Source organism: Saccopteryx bilineata, chromosome 5 (assembly GCF_036850765.1).
Source record: "Saccopteryx bilineata isolate mSacBil1 chromosome 5, mSacBil1_pri_phased_curated, whole genome shotgun sequence".
NCBI lineage: Eukaryota > Metazoa > Chordata > Mammalia > Chiroptera > Emballonuridae > Saccopteryx > Saccopteryx bilineata.
Window position 1 is genome coordinate 20,133,106 of NC_089494.1, and position 20,166 is coordinate 20,153,271.

The 20,166-nt window shown below is 47.8% G+C and overlaps 1 protein-coding gene across 7 annotated transcripts in view; it reads right to left on the minus strand.

Annotated features, from left to right (window-relative positions):
- Nucleotides 1-5,044: 5,044 nt before the first annotated feature.
- Nucleotides 5,045-20,166, minus strand: part of SMARCAL1 (SWI/SNF related, matrix associated, actin dependent regulator of chromatin, subfamily a like 1) — a 59,983-nt gene continuing 44,861 nt past the window's right edge. For all 7 annotated transcript variants that reach the window (XM_066280949.1, XM_066280950.1, XM_066280948.1 and 4 more), the window contains 6 exons: nt 19,858-19,928; nt 14,729-14,831; nt 9,951-10,133; nt 8,333-8,433; nt 7,371-7,467; nt 5,045-5,351 (listed from right to left, as the gene is read on the minus strand). In XM_066280949.1, coding sequence (XP_066137046.1) covers nt 5,112-5,351; nt 7,371-7,467; nt 8,333-8,433; nt 9,951-10,133; nt 14,729-14,831; nt 19,858-19,928 — 795 coding nt within the window. In that variant the 3' untranslated portion in view covers nt 5,045-5,111. The remainder of the gene's footprint in view (nt 5,352-7,370; nt 7,468-8,332; nt 8,434-9,950; nt 10,134-14,728; nt 14,832-19,857; nt 19,929-20,166) is intronic.

The following is a 20,166-nucleotide window of genomic DNA, read 5'->3' on the forward strand; positions in this document are numbered from 1 at the left end:
CTCTCTCCATTCCTGTCTGTCTGTCCCTGTCTATCCCTCTCTCTGTCTCACTCTCTGTCTCTGTAATAAATAAATAAATAAATAAATAAATAAATAAATAAATAAAATTTAAAAAAAAAGAGCCCTGGCCGGTTGGTTCAGTGGTAGAGCGTTGGCCTGGTGTGCAGGAGTCCTGGGTTCAATTCCCGGCCAGGGCACAAAGAAGAAGCGCCCATCTGCTTCTCTACCCCTCCCCCTCTCCTTCCTCTTTGTCTCTCTCTTCCCCTCCTGCATCCAAGGCTCCATTAGAGCAAAGTTTGCCCGGGTGCTGAGGATGGCTCTGTGGCCTCTGCCTCAGGCGCTAGAATGGCTCTGATTGCGGCAGAGCAATGCCCCAAGATGGGCAGAGCATCGCCCCCTGATGGGCATGCTGGGTGGATCCCGGTTGGGTGCATGTGGGAGTCTGTCTGACTGCCTCCCCTTTTCCAACTTCAAAAAGAAAAAAAAAATGACTGCTGAAAAAAAAAAAAAAAGTAACAAGCCCTTGAGCAGAAAAAATCCTGGAGGAAAAGGGGGAGAGTGTTGCAGGGAGGGGGACAATGGGAATGTTGAGGGGAACACGGGGGAGTGGGATGCATTCAGGGGGACACTAGAATCTATGTAAATACAATAAATTAAAATTTTAAAAAGCAAAATAAGTAAATAACTAAAAAGCCCTCTAATGTCCCAGTCTGTGCCTCCCTGCCAAGCAGTGGAGCCCGCTTGCCCTGGGTGAGTGGGTAAGCATGGCCAGCCTCCTGCTAGGGCAGCCCGAGCTGAGGAGCAGTCTCCTGGGCCGGCTGTAGAGTCTGCTCAGAGCATAATTGAGACATTCACACCACCCCACTCCCATCCCCTGCATCAGTAAGAATTCAGCAGAGTGGCTGAAAATGAGATGCTCCATAGTAGGAGGAAATGGTTCGACTTCAGAGCAATTTTGTCAAAACTGAACAGTTCTTTTAAATAGCAAGCCTGAGGATGTACAAATAGCACTCTCATGAAATCAGCTCTCAGTAGCTTCAGAGAATTGTGCCTCTCATAAAATCTCAATCTATCTTAGCTGTAGGCTAATAAATCTCCATCCCCATCAGAGGACCACCAGGTGTACAGCTTATTAACTGTAATGTGTACCCATAAAAATCTCAGTAAAATTCTCTGGTGAGTCACCCCTGCTTCTCAGAAGCACTCAAAATTCACTTTCACCATTAGGAAAATAAATAAGTTAAATTTGCTTCCAGAAAAGTGGTCTTTTACTGTTGAGTCAACCAGTTCTTTTGGAGGCATATGGAACATTTGATCCCTCAGAGAAATCTGAGGTACAAGCATCACCCCAAATTCATCCCATGCTGGAGACAGAAAGGGTTTACTCTGGATGCCCAGGCTCCATGTTGCTCCTTCACTTCCTTCCTGAAAAATCCTTGCTTGCCCACAGACAAGAGAAGGTCTGCACAGAATTGTTGAGAACCTTGTGGTTCCAGCTCCACAGGGAAGGGTTGACTCAGCGAGAAGGGGCCAAGGCTTGCCAAGGCAGAGTCCGGACACCTAGAAAGAATCCAGTGTCTGATATGCATTCAGCACATGGATTCTCTCCTTCCTCCCTTCTCTCCCCAGATTTACTTTAAACGCATTCTGGTTGTTGTTGTTGTTTTAATGGAAGTTTCAGAGCATAGATACAGGCAATACATCCATTAGACCTGGGAGTTACACTGCCACTCTTAGATAAGATAGATCAATGTGAAACTATGGCCAAATATATTATGTGAAATAAGACATTAGCAATATAAAGAGTTTGAAACAGTTTGTATAAAAACAAATTCTTATAATAAGTCCTCATAGTATCATCGATTGGTTCTGTAACTTTAAGTGAAATGACATATAAGAAAACCAATTTTACCACAGAATAATTGACATGCACGAAAGTTAAGTTCCTATGGCATATGATCAATGTTATAATGAAAGGACACTGAACGGAGCAATGTTATTCAAGGATCAGCTGCATATTTCTATATAATTAGATGCATTGGGAATATACTACCAACGGCTCCATCTCAAATTGTTTGTTAGTTATTACCTCTAGGAAGTAGGGCTAAGTGTACCAGGAATGAGAATGTAGGACTTTGTCAGGAGGTTTTTTTGTGTTTTTTTTTTAAATTTTTTTAAAAATTCATTTTAGAGAGGAGAGGGAGAGACAGAGAGAGAGAGAGAGAGAGAGAGAAGGGGGGAGAGGAGCTGGAAGCATCAACTCCCATATGTGCCTTGACCAGGCAAGCCCAGGGTTTCGAACCGATGACCTCAGCATTTCCAGGTCGACGCTTTATCCACTGCGCCACCAGGGTTTTTTTATTTATACATTTCTAGATTCATTTTCACATCAAATTTGTAACAGTAAATAAGCCACTGCAGAACAGTACAGGAAGGGAAAATCTTTTCAGTAAGTTGTGCTCAGATAACTGCAGACACATATGGAAAAAATTAACCTTGACCTTATGTCACCCCATGTACAAAAATAAATCGATTGTAGAATCTAAATATTAAAAGCCAAACAATAAAGCTTCTAGAAGGTAGTATATTTATAACCTTGGGGTCATGATTGCACAGATGTTTATTTTGTTAAGCTGTAAATTCATTTTGTAAGCTTTTTTGTATATTTTATCCCCCAAAAAAGGAAGATTAAAAGCAGAGGAAGAGTACGTGGTACTTAATAAAATCTGTTTAATGTGTTGGGGGGTGGATGTGAGCAGGTGTTGCAAAATCAACTAAATGTTGGCTGTCATGATACTCAAAAGACTGACTCACAGCTTCTCCGTGCTTTCCAGTGTGACTAGGAATCCATTTCCTTCCCCGAGACCCTGCAGGAAAATGCACTGAGACCGAAGGAAAACCTAAGTATGACAGACTGCGCCGCTGCAACCTCTTTCAGCTCCCAAGCCATTTTTAACCTTGTAATCCTGAACTTTATAAGAAGTGAGGGGATGGCATAAAAAAAAAGTTAGACTTTTTATCCTCTTTTCAGTTTAAATTTCACCTAAAAAGAGCTTCCTAAAGCACGTAGGCTCCAGCAGACAAGAACGCACAGACATGGCAAAACCCCAGAGCCAGCGGGGTGGGCAACAGCCTGCCAGCGGGTCCCAGCTCTCCCTGGGACCTAGAGAAAGCCTCGTGCAAGGCCGAGACAGGAGAGGCGTGACTAATTCCAGCACGAGTGCGTCGAGGCTGACGGGAGGCTGACGGGAGGCTGATGCCCCTCGACGCTGGGCCCAGGGGCAGAAGTGAACCAGGGTCACTCAGGGAACAAGACTCCACTTAAGGGAGAGGCGTGACTAATTCCAGCACGAGTGCATCGAGGCTGACGGGATCTCCCCGACGCTGGGCCCAGGGGCAGAAGTGAACCAGGGTCACTCAGGGAACAAGACTCCACTTAAGGACTCAGGTGAGGGCGGCAGAAACAGTGCCAGGAGAGCTGGGGGAAACTTTTAGTAAAACCCTTGAAGGGGACCACTGATGGCAGGGACAGAATGGGGTGAGATGGGCCCACGTGTTTTTCATTTCAATGCACATTTCCAGAAAACAGCACGGTGTCAGGTGTGCATGTCCTGGCTGGGCTGTGAAGGACAGAAGTTAGTGTGGAAACCCTGCCTTAAACCCAAAGGTGTTTAGTCTCTATATAAATAACCCAAGTGTCTTTTACCGAATCACACAGAAATGGCTGGATGGCTCTCAATAAATTTTAGAGGTGCATTTCAAATGGTATACCTGACAATATATAGGCTACATGGTATAAATACAATGTGCCTTGGAGATCCCCGGGGGCAATCTCTGGGTTCCCTAAACAGGGGCTGGGTGCCATTAGTGTCAAATACACACTGGACAATGAAGACTTAGAATGAAAAAACAAAACAATGTAAACTTTCTCAATTTCTTAATAGTGATTATATGTTGAAATAACAATATTTTGAATGTGTCTGGTTAAATAAAATATTGATTTGATCCTTCTTTATTTTCTGAAATTCTCTATTAGAAAATTAAAATCACATATGTGACTTATGCCATACCGGATAGTGCCGCTCTAAACCAGGAGTTAGCGAACTAGGGTCTGTAGGCCAAACCCTGTCCACTGCTTGCCTTTGTGTGGCCCACGAGCTATGTATGGTTTTTACACTTTTAAGTGATGGAAAATAAAATAGTAATAATTTGTGATACATGAGAACTACGAAATTCAAGTTTCAGTGTCCATACCAGAAGTTTATGGAAAAGCCATAATCATGTGTTTCCAGATTACCTATGGTTATTTTTACACAACAGCCACAGAATTGAGTAGTTTCAACAGAGATGTTCTGGTTCAGAAAGCCAAAACTATCTACTATTTGGCTATGTGCAGAAAAAGCTTCTCAACCTTTGCTCTAAACCCGTACCTCCTTACCTTTTCTTCCTCGGATGCAGAACTATCGCCTCTCCATGATATGAGAACCTCTGCAAAGGTGCACACTTTCTCCCTTTTTTGGCGAATTACTGTCTGCACCTAGAACAGTGCCTGGCATAATTAGGTGCTCTATGAATACTTGTTGAGTCAATCAATTTTTAAAACTCATATTTTGAGGGTTGTGTAGGAAGCACCTCACCATTTAACGAACATGAATTACCACTACTACAAACTACTGCCTCTCTCTCAACCAGGAAAGCCAAGGTTAATTATGACTGAAACAGCCTGGCCTGAGGCGGCTCAGTGGACAGAGCATCAACCTGGAACACTGAGGTCGCTGGTTTGAAACCCTGGGCTTGCCTGGGCAAGGCACATACAACGAGGAAGCAATAACTGAAGTGAAGCCACTACGAGTTGATATTTCTTGCCCCCCCCCCTCTTTCTGTTCCCCGTCCTCTGTAAAATCAATAAAATAAAATCCTTAAAGAAAAAAAAGACCCAAAGAAACCCACACAGTGTGAGGTTGAAAAGAAAAACACCCTTGGCCTGGAAACTCTCAGATTAGAGAGAGACCAGCATATCTGTAATGACAAGAGGAGCACAGGCTTTAAAAACAAAATGTCTACTTTATTTTAATGAATTCCATGATTTTTAAATGCTTGTTTTGCCCCTCTCATAGGGGAGAGGTAAAGCTATCCCAGTTATCAAAAAATTCAAATCTCTTTTTCTTCACTGGGCTGCCCGTCTGCGTGCTCCCTTCCAGCGGGTCTCCTAGGTCCCCGGGACCACTTCCGGGTGGTCCTGAAGCACTTCCTGGGTCAAAGGCCTCCGCTGCCTCCAGGAGCTCCTTATCGCTCCCGTCCTTCTCAAAGGACTGCTGGAACAGGTCATAGATCTTCTGCTGCTTTGGGTCCTTCATGGGAGAAAGAAAAGGAAAGATAAAAGAACGGAGGCGCCAACACTGAGTCCTGCCTGGCGGCTGCTGAGGGAGCACACAGGGGCGGGGCGCACACCTTCTGTTGCCGGGCGCTGCGCCATAGCCCGCGCAGGCCCACTCGGTAAACTGTCACTAAAGCAGCCTTACTGCCTTAGTGTCTGACCTCTTCTCTTCCCTTCTGCTCGTTGGGTAAAAACAAAAAAAAGAGAGAGAAATGGTTGTCCTTCCATATGGGAAGTGATATTGAAGACCATTAAAGTCAGCCCCCCAATGTGCATGGGTCCCCACTGGGATCTCATCACCCTCCATCTGAGCAACTGCAAGGCCACACGCAAGGTAGCCTGCTGTGGGTGGAAGTAACCGACAATGTGCATTCGACATGCAACTCAGAGCAGGCCAGTCCAGGGTCAACTGGTCCCCCACACCCCTTCTCAAAAGGCAGGCTATTTGAGTGAGGCATGACCTCTTTTGCTTTTGTCTCCTATATAGGGGGCAACATTTTCTTTCTCTAGTAGTGGATGAAATTTTCAGCTCCATTTAAAAAAAAAAATTGACATATTAATCAAAATAAATACTAATAAATGTTGTCCCACCTGTACTTCAGGCAGATTCTTAACTAAGAGTAACTGAGGGTGAGGCCAATATGAGTGAATGGGCTTATTTACAACTAAATAAAGGAACTCATTCTCAACGGTTGAGAATCCTTGAAAAATAAAGGTCTCTCTTTTCCCAGGGCATATAATAACCAAGGCTCTGTGACAATATTTACCATTTAACTGAATTCGAGAGTTCTTTAAAAAGCTTGAAAATGAGGTTTTAAAATGGGTTTAACTGTTTACATCTAAAAGAGGATAATTTATATTCTCCTTTTAAAAATAGGACCTTTGAGTATTATTCATCCCAATAGTTACATCGGAATAAAGGGTTTAGTTGCTAAGGACACGTAAAGGAAGATCAGGTCTTCACAGTGTCACCTATGAGATTTTGCTGCCATAACTGAGCTTCTGACGCTGGCTAATTCCACAGGAAGGAGGTGGCACCTGGGTTTCCTGACGAGCAACTGCAAGGCCGCCTTCCTGTGTGAGGCCCAGACCTCTGTCCAAGCTCTCACGTTAGAAACCATTCTCTCAGGAACAGCCCTCCTGCAGGCAGTACCTCCCGAGTCCTCACCCTTCATGTCAGCCACCCGAGTGGGTGAGACACACGCCGTTGGAAGTCTCTGGGCCTCCTGCTCCTCTCCACTGAGTTTCACTGACACGGCCGAGGAGGAGCCGCAGCGGCCTTTGGGCAGGCGGGCCAGGCCAGGGCAGGTGTACTGGGCCCCAGCTGTCCTCTCCAGAGCCCAACAAGCTTCCTCCCAGCACCTCGACAAGGCCCACCTGGCCATGGAAGGGTGCTCCCAGGCCTCTTTCCCTTCTAGATGACACGAGGGGCTGTCACAGAAGGACGGCTGGCTGAGCTGGGAAGCCGGCCACCTTGGGCTGGCTTTATAAGGCCTGTGACCGTGGGCAAGTCTCACTGTTCTGCGTGCCTCAGTTCTCCCTTCTATAAAATGGGATACACAATAAATAGTAATGACTGAGGGGAAATAAGTTATATAAAATCGATACCTGGTTTTGAACACCCTCATTCTGTGCTTGGGGACATGTGCTGGTGGCAGCCCTGCTATGTGGTGCTGCTATGTACTTTTTGCAATAATTCAGCTGCCACAGAGTTAGTTTTCCATCAGTTTCTAGTGGCCTGGTGGGGGGTGGCACTCGGCAGCCATGGTTTTATCAGAGTCTCTGAGGGAAAGCCCGCAGCGGGAGAGGCCCCGCCATCACCTATAAGGATGCACACGCCGCCTGCACTGAGGACCGCAGGCCATTATTTTCAGCTCCCGGCTGGGGGAGGTCCCAGGAGTGATTCATCCCTCTTGCTCAGGGTCCAAGGCCTGGGCGGGCCACTTAATGCCTCCTTCTGCCCCGCTGGCAAGGAGCCGTGTGCTGCTGTTACCTTATAGATGTAATCAGTGGCTTCCGTCATTTCTGAAAAAGTGGCCTCAGAAACCCCAGCTTCACCCAGGACTTTAATCTTGTCTTGGATCAGGGGCCTGTTGGGGAGAAACGAGCTGCAGTGAATCCGACCTGTACAGAACTGCAGACTGATTAAAGACCACCCTCCTCATTCTCAGGGGGCAGCGACACCATTACCATTTCACACCTTTGTATCTCTCAAGGCAAAACACTCACCTGAAATACCTGCCTCCTCTAACTGGGAACCAGCCAATTTTGGGCTCATGTAATCAGGTTCAAAATTTCTTCTACTGGAAGACGCGTAGGAAATAAATGCTGCTCATTGCAACAAACCCCTGAAGGTGCTGCTGTTACGAGCTGCCCCATTAACAAACCCACCAAACCAAGAGAAGGAAGGAGCAGGAACAGCCTGCGCGCTCTGCGGAGGAAAGACCCCTCGGTCCCAGGCTGGAAGCAGAGCGTAGCAGGGGAAGCGGGGTGGGGGGGAAGCACTGGGGAGTCCTGCCTAGGTAGCAGACACAAAGCCCCAGCTGTGTTAAAGCTTAAAGCACCACCTGGCCCAGCGTGAGCCACTCCTGGAGGTCCAACAGCTGAAGATGGCGCCTCTTGTCTCAATGCACATCATACAGGGGCAGAGGGGGCTGTCACCTGTCTCAGCAGGTGCCTCCACGGCTGGAAACTTTTACCCACGTGATCTACATTTCATCACCATCAGTTCTCCCTCATCTCAGGCTGGTGGGAAGGAGCCACACCCCTCACCCCTGAGTGATTTCCTCTGCACCCCGCAGGCCCCAGTGAACACAGGGAAGGAGCTGAATGCAGTCAGGATGAAAGTGGGAGGCAGCCCTTAGCAAAAGCAGAAGCCCTTAGGGAGCAAAGGAAATACACCATCCGTGTCCACCCTTGTTCAACCCCAGCTGCCAGGCCAGCGGCTAGCCGTACCAAAGGTAGTCGTCAGCCGTGCCTCTCGCCACCAGGTAGTGGATGCCCACGGAGCTTGACTGTCCAATGCGGTGCACCCGGTCCTCAGCCTGCATCAGCACCTGTGAGGCCCAGGGATGGGTGGATGTAGGTCAAGGCCTGAAGCGGCTCAACCCAGCACACCAGGTAGCCCCTGGCCCCCAAGGCCCACGACAACCCTTCTTCTCAAAGGGTTTCACTGCCATGTCTCGTGGTAGAGGGCCCATGACCCTTGACCTACAAATGACCTGTCATCTGACAAGACAGAACCAAAGAAAACACCAGTTGGGGAACTCCATTTGCTGCTGGACAGCTGTGCATGGCCCCTCTGTGCTGAGCACGGGGTGGGCACTGTGAAGGGACGTGAGCTGCGGCTCTGCCCACAGGCTAGCAGGAAGGGCACACGACAGAAACCTGGCATGTTCGCTCTTCTCTCCGTGAAATGACAACAGTGACCATCCCGGCTAACTCAGTCACTGCACCAGAGGGAGAGGCCACATGGGATGGAGGTGGGTGGCTCTATATGGTGGAAGCCCCACAAGGAATGATGAAAAGCAAAAGCATGTTTCCCTTAGAGAACGCATTCCACCTCGAAGTCCACCATCATCAAAGCAGTCACCTGTGTGTGGCCAGTGAGAGCGGCGCTGTGGAAAACTCGCGAGGGGAAATCAACGTTCTGGAGCTCAGGTGAAAATGTTAAGAGTCCAAACAAACCTCTTCTATCGGCTGCCACAGCCCTAAGGTGACCAGATAAGGTCAGTGGTTACCATGACCACCTTCCAGGAACACCCACAGCACTCACCCTTTTGCGGCCCCGGTGGCTAAAGCAGTCCCCAGTGATGGCTACTAGAAAGGACACAGGGTGGACTGCGGCCTGCTGCCGCCATGGGCTTCTCTTTGGTGGCAGCTATGCACCTAGCTGTGCCTCAATTTCCGCTTAGAGAGATGACTTCTAAGACTCCTTCTAGCCTTCTAAAACTTCAGTTTTCCATCGATAAGATTCAGTTGATACTACTACCTAAGAGGCTGTTGTGAAGATCTGACGGCTAGCCAATAGAGGAGTGAGTTTTCAGTTCTTTTATGTGGAGACGGACAGTGGAAAATAAACATGTTGTTGTTTTTTTACAGAGAGAGAGTCAGAGAGAGGGATAGACAGGGACAGACAGACAGGAACGGAGATGAGAAGCATCAATCATTAGTTTTTCATTGCACATTGCAACACCTTAATTGTTCATTGATTGCTTTCTCATATGTGCCTTGACTGCGGGCCTTCAGCAGACCGAGTAACCCCTTGCTCAAGCCAGCAACCTTGGGCTCAAGCTGGTGAGTTTTTGCTCAAACCAGATGAGCCCTCACTCAAGCTGGCGATCTCGGGGTCTCGAACCTGGGTCTTCCGCATCCCAGTCTGATGCTCTATCCACTGTGCCACCGTCCAGTCAGGCGAAAATAAACATGTTTCTGAGGGCTAAGAAACAGATGGAAGGCGATGGGACTGGCCCTAGGGCAGCGCACAGAAACCTCGTCTTCCTGACTGACACAAGCTCCTTCCTCCCCGCAGCCACAAGCGCGCCCGGGGACCTCAAGTCACCGTGACCCTTACCCCTGGGTTCCAGAACAGCTCTGCGAACACCACCAGGTCGGCGGCAGAGAAGGTGAGGCCCATGTTGGCGGCGGTGATGGACAGCACGGCCACAGCGTGCCTCTCGCACAGCTGGAACTGCTGGCACAGCCTCTCCCGGTCGGCCGAGGGGGTGGAGCCGTCGATGCGGATGTGCTGCACCTGCTGCGGGACAGGAGGGAAGCCAGTGGGCTCCGGTGCCCAGCGCCCGCCAGGCCAGCTCCGGGGCAGGGCCTCGCCTGGCCCCGGCTCAGATCCCGCCCTAGCATCACGTTTGTCACTGGTTACCACTGTGGGAGCAGCTTGTCTTGTCTTTCCTTTTATTTCAAATTAAAATTTGTGTTGAGAAAATAGTACACTCACAAATAGTTTTGGCCAGGGGTCGGGAACCTATGGCTCACGAGCCAGATGTGGCTCTTTTGATGGCTGCATCTGGCTTGCAGACAAATCTTTAATAAAAAAAATAATGTTAAAAATATAAAACATTCTCATGTATTACAATCCATTCATTTCCTACCGTTCATGTTCATGGTTGCGGGTGGCTGGAGCCAATCACAGTTGTTCTCTGGGACACCACCAAATTTTTATTGGATAATGCATAACGTACATGGGTCACTGTATGGCTCTCATGGAATTACATTTTAAAATATGTGGCGTTCATGGTTCTCTCAGCCAAAAAGGTTCCCGACCCCTGGGTTAGGCAATAATACCAAGGGTTTCCCCCAATGGTAATATATTGTAAAACTATGGTATTTTACCAGGACCAAGATACTGACTTGGATACACTCGACTGATCTTCCTCAGATTTCCCCAGTGTTACTTCCACTCGTGTACTGTACACTCTGCACAACTTTGTCAGCCATGTGATTTTTTTCATATTAGCCTCATGGCTCCTCCTTGTTCTAACACCACAAGGATCTTTTTGTAGCCCCCTTATAACCACGCCCACCTCGCTCCTGCTACCAACCCCAGTCCTGCAATTTTTAAAATGTTTCATTGCAGACTGTTATATGAATGGAGCCATGCGGTGTATAACCTTTTGAGTTAGGCGTTTTCACTGGGCACCACTCCCTGAAGAGTCATCCAAGTCACTGCATGCGAAGACAGTTCATTCCTTTTCCTGGCTGAGTACTATTCTGCAGTTTTTATGAACCAGTTTAACCATTTACCTTTGTAAGGACGTCTGGGTTGGTTCAGTCTAGGGACCACTACAAATAAAGCTGTCATGTACTTTTTTGTGTGTTTGTGTGAGAGGAAGGGAGGAAGAGAGACAGATTCTCACATGCGCCCCAACCGGGATCCACCTTGCAAGCCCACTAGGGGGCAATGCTCCACCTATCTGAGGCCGTTGATCCATTGCTCAGCAACGGTGCTATTTTCTTAGCACCTGAAGCAGAGGCCATGAAGCCATCATCAGCACCCTAGGCCAACTTGCTCCAATTGAGCCATGGCTGCAGGAGCGGAAGAGAGAAAGAGAGAGCGAGAGAGAGAGAAGGGGGAGGAGTGGAGAAGCAGATGATTGCTTCTCCTCTGTGCCCTGACCAGGAATGAAACCCAGAATCTAACCCAGGACATTCATAACTGGGGATACTCTACCACTGAGCCAACCAGCCACGGATGTTATGTACATTTGTGTACAAGTTTCTGCGTGAACAAGAGTTCTCATTCCTCTGAGCTAAATGCCCAGGGGAACTGCTGGGTCTTAGGATAGCTGCATGTTTAGTTTAGTTTACCTTGTTAACTTTCAAGAGGCATTTAAAAAATGTTTTCCTAATAATAAAGATAAGCATTATAAGGAAAATAAAATTTTTAGTACATTTTTTAGTCCATTTTTTTCCTGTTACTCCTTTCTCAATGTTTTAATTTTTGTTTGTTTTCTGTTTTTTTTTTGTTTTTTTTTAGAAAGAGAGGGAGGGAGAGAGGCATCAACTTGCTGTTCCACTCAGCTGTGCTCCCGTTGATCGCTTCTCATACGTGACCTGACTGGGGATGGAACCTGGGACCCTGGGGTCAAGCTGGAGCCCTCAGATGGAGCTGGTGACCCTGGGTCTAAACTGGCGACCTTGGCGCTCCAGGACAACACTGGCCAGGGCTGTATATATGTTTTAAATAAAAGTTTCATATCCTGCTTTTCTTCAACAAACATTATATTATAAATGAACTAAATTATTGAAAAGTTTTCCAAAATAAGACTTTTAATCATTGTATAATATTTCATATGTAAACACAGTATAATTTAACCACTCATCTATAGCTTCATATTTGGGGGGTTTCTAATTTTCACTTAAAAAGGATGGGTTGGCTAACGTCCACCAACAGTTAAATGGATAAAATATTGTGGTCTATGAATATTACTCAACAATAGAAAGGAATGAACTGTTGATACACATGTATGAACAGTAACATGTATGAACCTCAAAATAGGTTGAGTTTACAAAAAAGTACACACTGTGTGTGTCCATATATATAAAGCCCTAAAAATCCAAACTAATCTTTTGTGACAAAGAGCAGATCAGTGGTGGCCCAGTGATGGGAGGAGTGGGGGAAACAGGAAGTATTACACAGGGCACAAGGATACTTCTGGGGCTAACGGACATGTTCACTATCTTGATTCGTACCAACCTATACACTTCAAATAGTTGAATGCATGGTAATTATGCCTTAATAGAGCTATTAAAATAAAAAATTTTAGAAGGATGGTTTAAAATAAACCTGTTCATGGTTCTTTGCCCTTATTTGGTCATCCCTGGACTAGACCACTAAAAATTAAAGTACTATGGCAAAGGGAAAAACTCAGTTCAAGGCTCCTAATATTCACCAAATTACTTTCCAATAAGTACTGTGTGCGCATGTCCAGCTCACTGCACTGCTATCCACACATTCCCAAATATAATAGAACCACATATTCTCAAAACCTCTGCAGATTTAATAGGGTGAAAAAAGTATTTTATTTTAATTTTCATTTGAAGACTAGTAAAGTCAAATTTTGTCATATTTCAGATTCTTAAAGGGTATAAGTGATCTCCACAAAGTTAAAAACCACTCATCTACATTATCATTTTTTATGGCTGGACAACTGTTTCAGTATACATACCAATGAACATTTAGGTTTCTAATTATTCAATCTTATAAATAACAACTGGACTAATATATAATTTATATATATATCAATATATATGTAAAAGTTTCATATATTTAATATATATATATATATATATATATATATATATATATATATATATTTTAAACCAAGAGAAAGAGAGGGGAACAGATAAAGAAAGACAGGAAGGGAGAAATGAGAAGCATCAACTCGTAGTTGTCGCACCTTAGTTGTTCACTGATTGCTTCTCATATATGCCTTGACCAGGGGGCTTCAGCCAAGCTAGTGACCTTGGGCTCAAGCCAGCAACCTTGGGGTCATGTCTATGATCCCATGCTCAAGCCGGTGACCTCAGGGTTTCAAACCCGGGTTCCCAGTGTCGTAGGCCGACGCTCTATCCACTGTGCCATTGCTTAGTCAGGCTGATACAGGTTTAATATTCAGAATTTATAAAGAAGATTTTCAAGTCAATAAGAAAAAGACAATCCAACAGAAAAAGAAGCAAAAGACACAAACAGAATATTCACAGAGACTGAAACGACCAATAAACATTAAAAATACACCTTTTGCTTGTAGTGAAATGCATATTAAAATAAGAATGGAATGAGATTCCACCTGGCCAGGTAGCTCAGGTGGTTAGAGTGTTGTCCTGATACACCCTGGCTGCAGATTCGATCTCTAGTCAGGGCACATATAACAGCCATCCAATGAACAGATAAATAAGTGGAACAACAAATTGATCTCTCTCTCTAAAAAGTCAACAATCGGTCAGTTAAAAAAAACAATGAGGCCCTGCCCGGTTGGCTCAGCGGTAGAGCGTCGGCCTGACGTGCGGGGGACCCGGGTTCGATTCCCGGCCAGGGCACATAGGAGAAGCGCCCATTTGCTTCTCCACCCCCCCTCCTTCCTCTCTGTCTCTCTCTTCCCCTCCCGCAGCCAAGGCTCTATTGGAGCAAAGATGGCCCGGGCGCTGGGGATGGCTCCTTGGCCTCTGCCCCAGGCGCTAGAGTGGCTCTGGTTGCGGCAGAACGACGCCCCGGAGGGGCAGAGCATCTATACTCTTTTTATACGTTTAAAATATTAAATAAATGTAAAAGATGATGGAAGGCAAAAAAGCTATTTATGATCCTAAATTTAACCAAAAGTGAAAAAGGGGATGAAAATATGATATGTTAAGTTTTTATGAATATCCTAGGAAATGCTTCTAGATATTTTTCACACGATTTAATGAGAGCCGTAAAACTCCGTACAGAGGTTTGTGCACGGCCACTCTGTCAGTAACAAGGAGGAACAAAATGAAGAGAAGGGGATATTCATACAACTTCTCGTCTCCACACAGGAGAATGTTTCTCTCCCTCATCTCTTGTCAGTTTTCTAATTATTTACACAGAATGAGGGAAGACACACTGGGAGATGTTCCCAAAGCAAGATTCTCGGGATATCCACACAGAGCAGGGAGGAAGTTAGTGACACTGCTGGGAAAACATTTTGACCAACCCCGTGGTTCTACAAGCAAGACTAATTCTCCAGACGTCTTGAGCAATGTTTCCAGACACCATTATCTCACTTCTTTGCTGATCTGACCTCAGCCTGCTCAGAACAACTTAGAAGCCAACACAAACAATGAAGGTATCCTGTGGAGGGTTTCCAAGGGGCTTACCTTTCTCTCAAGCTCGTTGGTAATTGCATCCAGAACCACCTTATGGTGTGCAAACACTAGAAACTTCTCTCTTCCACTTTCCAGTAGGTCCAGGATATATTCACTGCATTTGACAATGACAACACAAATTAAACGTCCTTAGCCAGTTGAAGTTAACTACTGAAAAGTGACCACCTATAGCAGACACCTTTGGGGCACTTGCCCTCCCTGGCCCATTCTCTCCCTTGTCCAAGAGCTGACCTCTCCACCTTTCACGCACGCCAGGTCACTTGATGAGAAGCAAGCCATCTTCTGCGACGTGCAGAAAGAATTCTCCCATAGTTTCTAGTCATCTTATATATACAAATAAAACTGAAGTATCCTTATGTTTCATGTATCTCTGATATGTTACTGAATCATTCTTACTATCTGGGATTATGAAGATAATTAAGAGTTTGCATTTTGGCTGCTACCATCATTACAATGTGTTTTCAATACAAATTCAAGTGTTGTCTATAGATCTAAAAATGCATAGGCCGGGGATTAAGGGATTATTGACAGTAATCAAATTTCTGGAAGTGTAATATTGAGACCTAAGCAATAATACTGAGGGGACCGTCCAGGAAAGCACTCCAACTCCCTCCCACATCACACTGCCAACTGCTGGCCCAGCAGGTAAGCCAGTGGCCAGTGAATTCTTTCTGAGGCAAAGGGATATAGGGTGAAGGACCTATCTGCCTGGTCTTTATTCTGCCCTTCAGTTTACTTCTCTCCTCCAAGCACTGTGTTTTTCCTTGACCTCCTGCCCTTATCTTTAGCAGTGGTCTTAAAAAGGAAGGCAGCTACCCCAGGAGCTGCAGGGGACAGTCACCCAGTCATCATACCCTGCAGAGGGCTCCCAATCCCAGTACAGGTCACTGCTCCTGCAGGGCAGTGCGAAGGACTTCCCACAGGAAGAGCATCTGGTCTGCCTGAAGCCATCCCCACACACAGGTGTGTTTGGGCAGAGAACAGATAGATCTCAAAAGGTTTCCTGTTGTAAGCAGGTGGTGGAAAGGTAAGTGCACTGTTCTCAGCATCTAACAATTATTTTCAAACAACACTATGGCCAGCTATGGTATGGATTTGAGTTCAATTTGTGAATCATTGGTGCTACAGAGAATCTACTTTAATTAGTTTAAGAGACATAAAATTTGCCACGATATAAGCAAAAATGTTTATTGCTGCAGTATTAAAAAGGCACAAGGCAGCCCTGGCTGGGTAGCTCAGTTGGTTAGAGCATTATTTCAATGCACCGAGGTTGCAGGTTCAGTCCACAGTAAGGGTACATACAAGCAAACAATAACTGCATACAAAAGTGGAACAACAAATCAATGTTTCTTTATCTCTCTCTTAAATGAATAAATTTTAAAAAAAGTCACAAGGCCATAAAATCAAGTAGGCCAGCTCATAAGCAGCACAGGCCCGACATTTCCAATACCTCTCAGCCCTCTGCGTCTCAGACGTGGCTTCTCTGCTCCGCCCTTCCCCACGTCCCTGAGTTGCCAGCCTGGAAATATCTGCCTACCATAACGACCTTGGCTTTCGTAGTGAAAGATGCCCATTAAAATGAAATCATACAACAGAAGAGAGGGAGGGAGGGAGGGAGGGAGGGAGGGAGGGAGGGAGGGAGGGAGGGAAGGAACTAACTGAGATATTTAGAGTTTTAAGATTTATAATCTAATTTCCAATTCCTAGCTATGTAACTCTCAGGCCTAGAGATTTCCATGAAATGTACATACTCGGTTCTGCATTTTAAAAATGGGGCCAATATAACTTATTCTACTGGTTTCACAAAGAGGTTGTAATTGTGAAATGAGTTAACAGATACCAAAATTACTGAAAACGATAAAGCATTATATAATTTATAATAAAACTTTGAAAAACTATGTACAAGGCATATAATGGACAGAATGTTTGTGTCCCCTCCGAAAACTCATAAATGTAATGGTATCGGAAGGTAGGGCCTAGGCGAGGTGATGGGGTTAGGGCTCCTGTAGAAGCGATCTAGAGAGCAGCCTTCCCCTCCCACCATATGAGGACACAGTCAGGAGGCAGCTGTCTGCCAGCTGGGACGATCACCCTCACCAGACACGGCCTCTGTCAGTGCTGTGAACTTGGACTTCCCAGCCTCTAGTGCTATGAGAAATATTTGTCATTTACACCATCAGAGTCTATCTCTCTATAGTATTTTTGTTATGGCAGCTTAAATAGAAGACAAGCTACAGTATTACCAAGTGTATTCACAAGGTGGCAAAATGATCAGATTTACAATTTCAAGGAAAATGGCTGGTTCTAGACCCAGCACACAATAAACCTGGATCTTGTAGGTGACACGAGAGTGAGCGAGGAACAGCACTGACTCTCGCCGTCGGTTACTCTGCAGCACGTGAGAAATGGGTCGGTGGGGGCAGTTCAGATCTGTTTCTCAGACAGAACTTTCCAGGCCATAAGAACACACCTGGACTTCATTAGTCTCGTCATAACGTCATAAGTGAAAAGGGCCGTACCTGGAGAGCGAAGGGAGCTGGCCCACATTAAGTAGCCTTTGTTGCGAATCCTAGATTTGAATAATGCAGTGAACTCACTCTATGTCCAAGGGTGAGGAGGGAGGATGGAGAGTCCAGGGAGTCTGGAGAGGATGGGGAGTCTGGGGAGGATGGGGAGTCCGGGGAGGATGGGGAGGATGGGGAGTCCGGGGAGGATGGGGAGGATGGGGAGGATGGGGAGTCCAGGGAGGATGGGGAGTCAGGGGAGGATGGGGAGGATGGGGAGGATGGGGAGTCCGGGGAGGATGGGGAGTCCGGGGAGGATGAGGATGGGGAGTCCAGGGAGGATGGGGAGTCAGGGGAGGATGGGGAGGATGGGGAGTCTGGGGAGGATGGGGAGTCAGGGGAGGATGGGGAGGATGGGGAGTCCAGGGAGGATGGGGAGTCCAGGGAGGATGGGGAGTCAGGGGAGGATGGGGAGTCCGGGGAGTCCGGGGAGGATGGGGAGTCCGGGGAGGATGGGTAGTCCAGGGAGGATGGGGAGTCAGGGGAGGATGGGGAGTCCGGGGAGGATGGGGAGTCAGGGGAGGATGGGGAGTCCAAGGAGGATGGGGAGTCAGGGGAGGATGGGGAGGATGGGGAGTCCGGGGAGGATGGGGAGTCAGGGGAGGATGGGAAGTCAGGGGAGGATGGGGAGGATGGGGAGTCCGGGGAGGATGGGGAGTCAGGGGAGGATGGGAAGTCAGGGGAGGATGGGGAGGATGGGGAGTCCGGGGAGGATGGGGAGTCAGGGGAGGATGGGGAGTCCGGGGAGGATGGGGAGTCCGGGGAGGATGGGGAGGATGGGGAGTCCGGAAAGGATGGGGAGTCCGGGGAGGATGGGGAGTCAGGGGAGGATGGGGAGTCCGGGGAGGATGGGGAGTCCGGGGAGGATGGGGAGGATGGGGAGTCCGGGGAGGATGAGGAGGATGGGGAGTCCAGGGAGGATGGGGAGTCTGGGGAGGATGGGGAGTCCGGGGAGGATGGGGAGTCCAGGGAGGATGGGGAGTCTGGGGAGGATGGGGAGTCCGGGGAGGATGGGGAGTCCAGGGAGGATGGGGAGGATGGGGAGGATGGGTAGTCCAGGGAGGATGGGGAGTCCGGGGAGGATGAGGAGGATGGGGAGTCCAGGGAGGATGGGGAGTCCGGGGAGGATGGGGAGGATGGGTAGTCCGGGGAGGATGGGGAGTCCGGGGAGGATGAGGAGGATGGGGAGTCCGAGGAGGATGGGGAGTCCGGGGAGGATGGGGAGTCTGGGGAGGATGGGGAGGAGGGTAGTCCAGGGAGGATGGGGAGTCCGGGGAGGATGAGGAGGATGGGGAGTCCGGGGAGGATGGGGAGGATGGGTAGTCCAGGGAGGATGGAGAGTCCGGGGAGGATGGGGAGGATGGGGAGTCTGGGGAGGATGAGGAGGATGGGGAGTCTGGGGAGGATGGGGAGTCCGGGGAGGATGGGGAGTCAGGGGAGGATGGGGAGTCCGGGGAGTCCGGGGAGGATGGGGAGTCCAGGGAGGATGGGGAAGGTGGGGAGTCCGGGGAGGATGGGGAGTCAGGGGAGGATGGGGAGTCCGGGGAGGATGGGGAGGATGGGTAGTCCAGGGAGGATGGGTAGGATGGGGAGGATGGGGAGTCCGGGGAGGATGGGGAGTCCAGGGAGGATGGGGAGTTTGGGGAGTCCGGGGAGGATGGGGAGTCTGGGGAGGATGGGGAGTCCAGGGAGTCCGGGGAGGATGGGGAGTCTGGGAGGCCAAGGAGTGGGTGGCTGAGAGGGTGGGAGGCCGGGCAGCTTAGGCAGGGGTAGACTGTGTGTCTCCATTTGCCCACGGAGCTCGGTCCCCACAGCCAATCTGGGACTGCTTAACCCACACCAGCTTCATTTTCATTGAAATTGAATCGCTTGGGCCATTATCCTGCTAGAGTCTCGCATGAATGTTAAACAATAAAAATGAGGCAAACTGCACACCATTAGAATTGCCCCAAGTTTCCACCACAGTGATATTTGAACATGAGTGGGTTTTTCTTTAAGAAAGGCAGACAATTGAGATTTTTTAAAAGTCAGTGAATAATTTTAAGAATAGAAATTATTACTTCAGATTTAGTTTGTAAGGCGGAAGGAGAACTCAGTGTGACAATGCCCACTTGCCCATACCTTTCAAACAAGCTTTGAAATTCTCCTTTGAATGTGTGCAAACAAGGGCGGAAACGTTCCATCTTCGGAGGAGACCAGAGACGCACCGTAAGGCAGCTCTCGGTCTTTCATGAAACTTACTATTTCCCTACAGGCCAGTGCGCACAGTTCTCCTTGTAAGAGGAGGTCTTCCCTCTAATGTTCGGGTCCTCCCACCTTTCTCCTAAGTGACAGCAGCCCCAGCCCACTTGGTTCCGACCGGCCCCACAGGACCCGAGCACACCCTGCGCACGCCTTGGGGGTGGAGGCCGTGGTGCCTCAACCCCTATATTCCCGGCGGCTGCACCTGGAATCCCGGTCACTCCTTACAGAGCAGTACAGCCATTCGGGTAGATTAAGATAATAGGGGTTTTTTTTAAGATGAGAAAGAGAAGCTGACACTCGGTGACTACTTACATGACACACGGGATCTTGGCTTCAGCTGTTCTGTTGAAGAAGAGAATGAGGGCTTCTTTCTGCTGTCCTTTCTGCGGAAAGAGAAAGCAAGGGTTTAAGTCTCCCACTCGGAAGACTCCGAGCTAAGCTGACGGAACTGTCACCACTGTGAGCTTTATGAAGCCTGAAGCTTCAACACCAATTCCCAGAGCCGGGAGACCCTGACCCACCACTCACTTTAGCCAGGCCACAGGAACTACCTGAGCTCTGGTTTTGTCACCAGAGACACGGGACAATAACTACTCTGAGAACTGCTGTGAGACCCCCAGG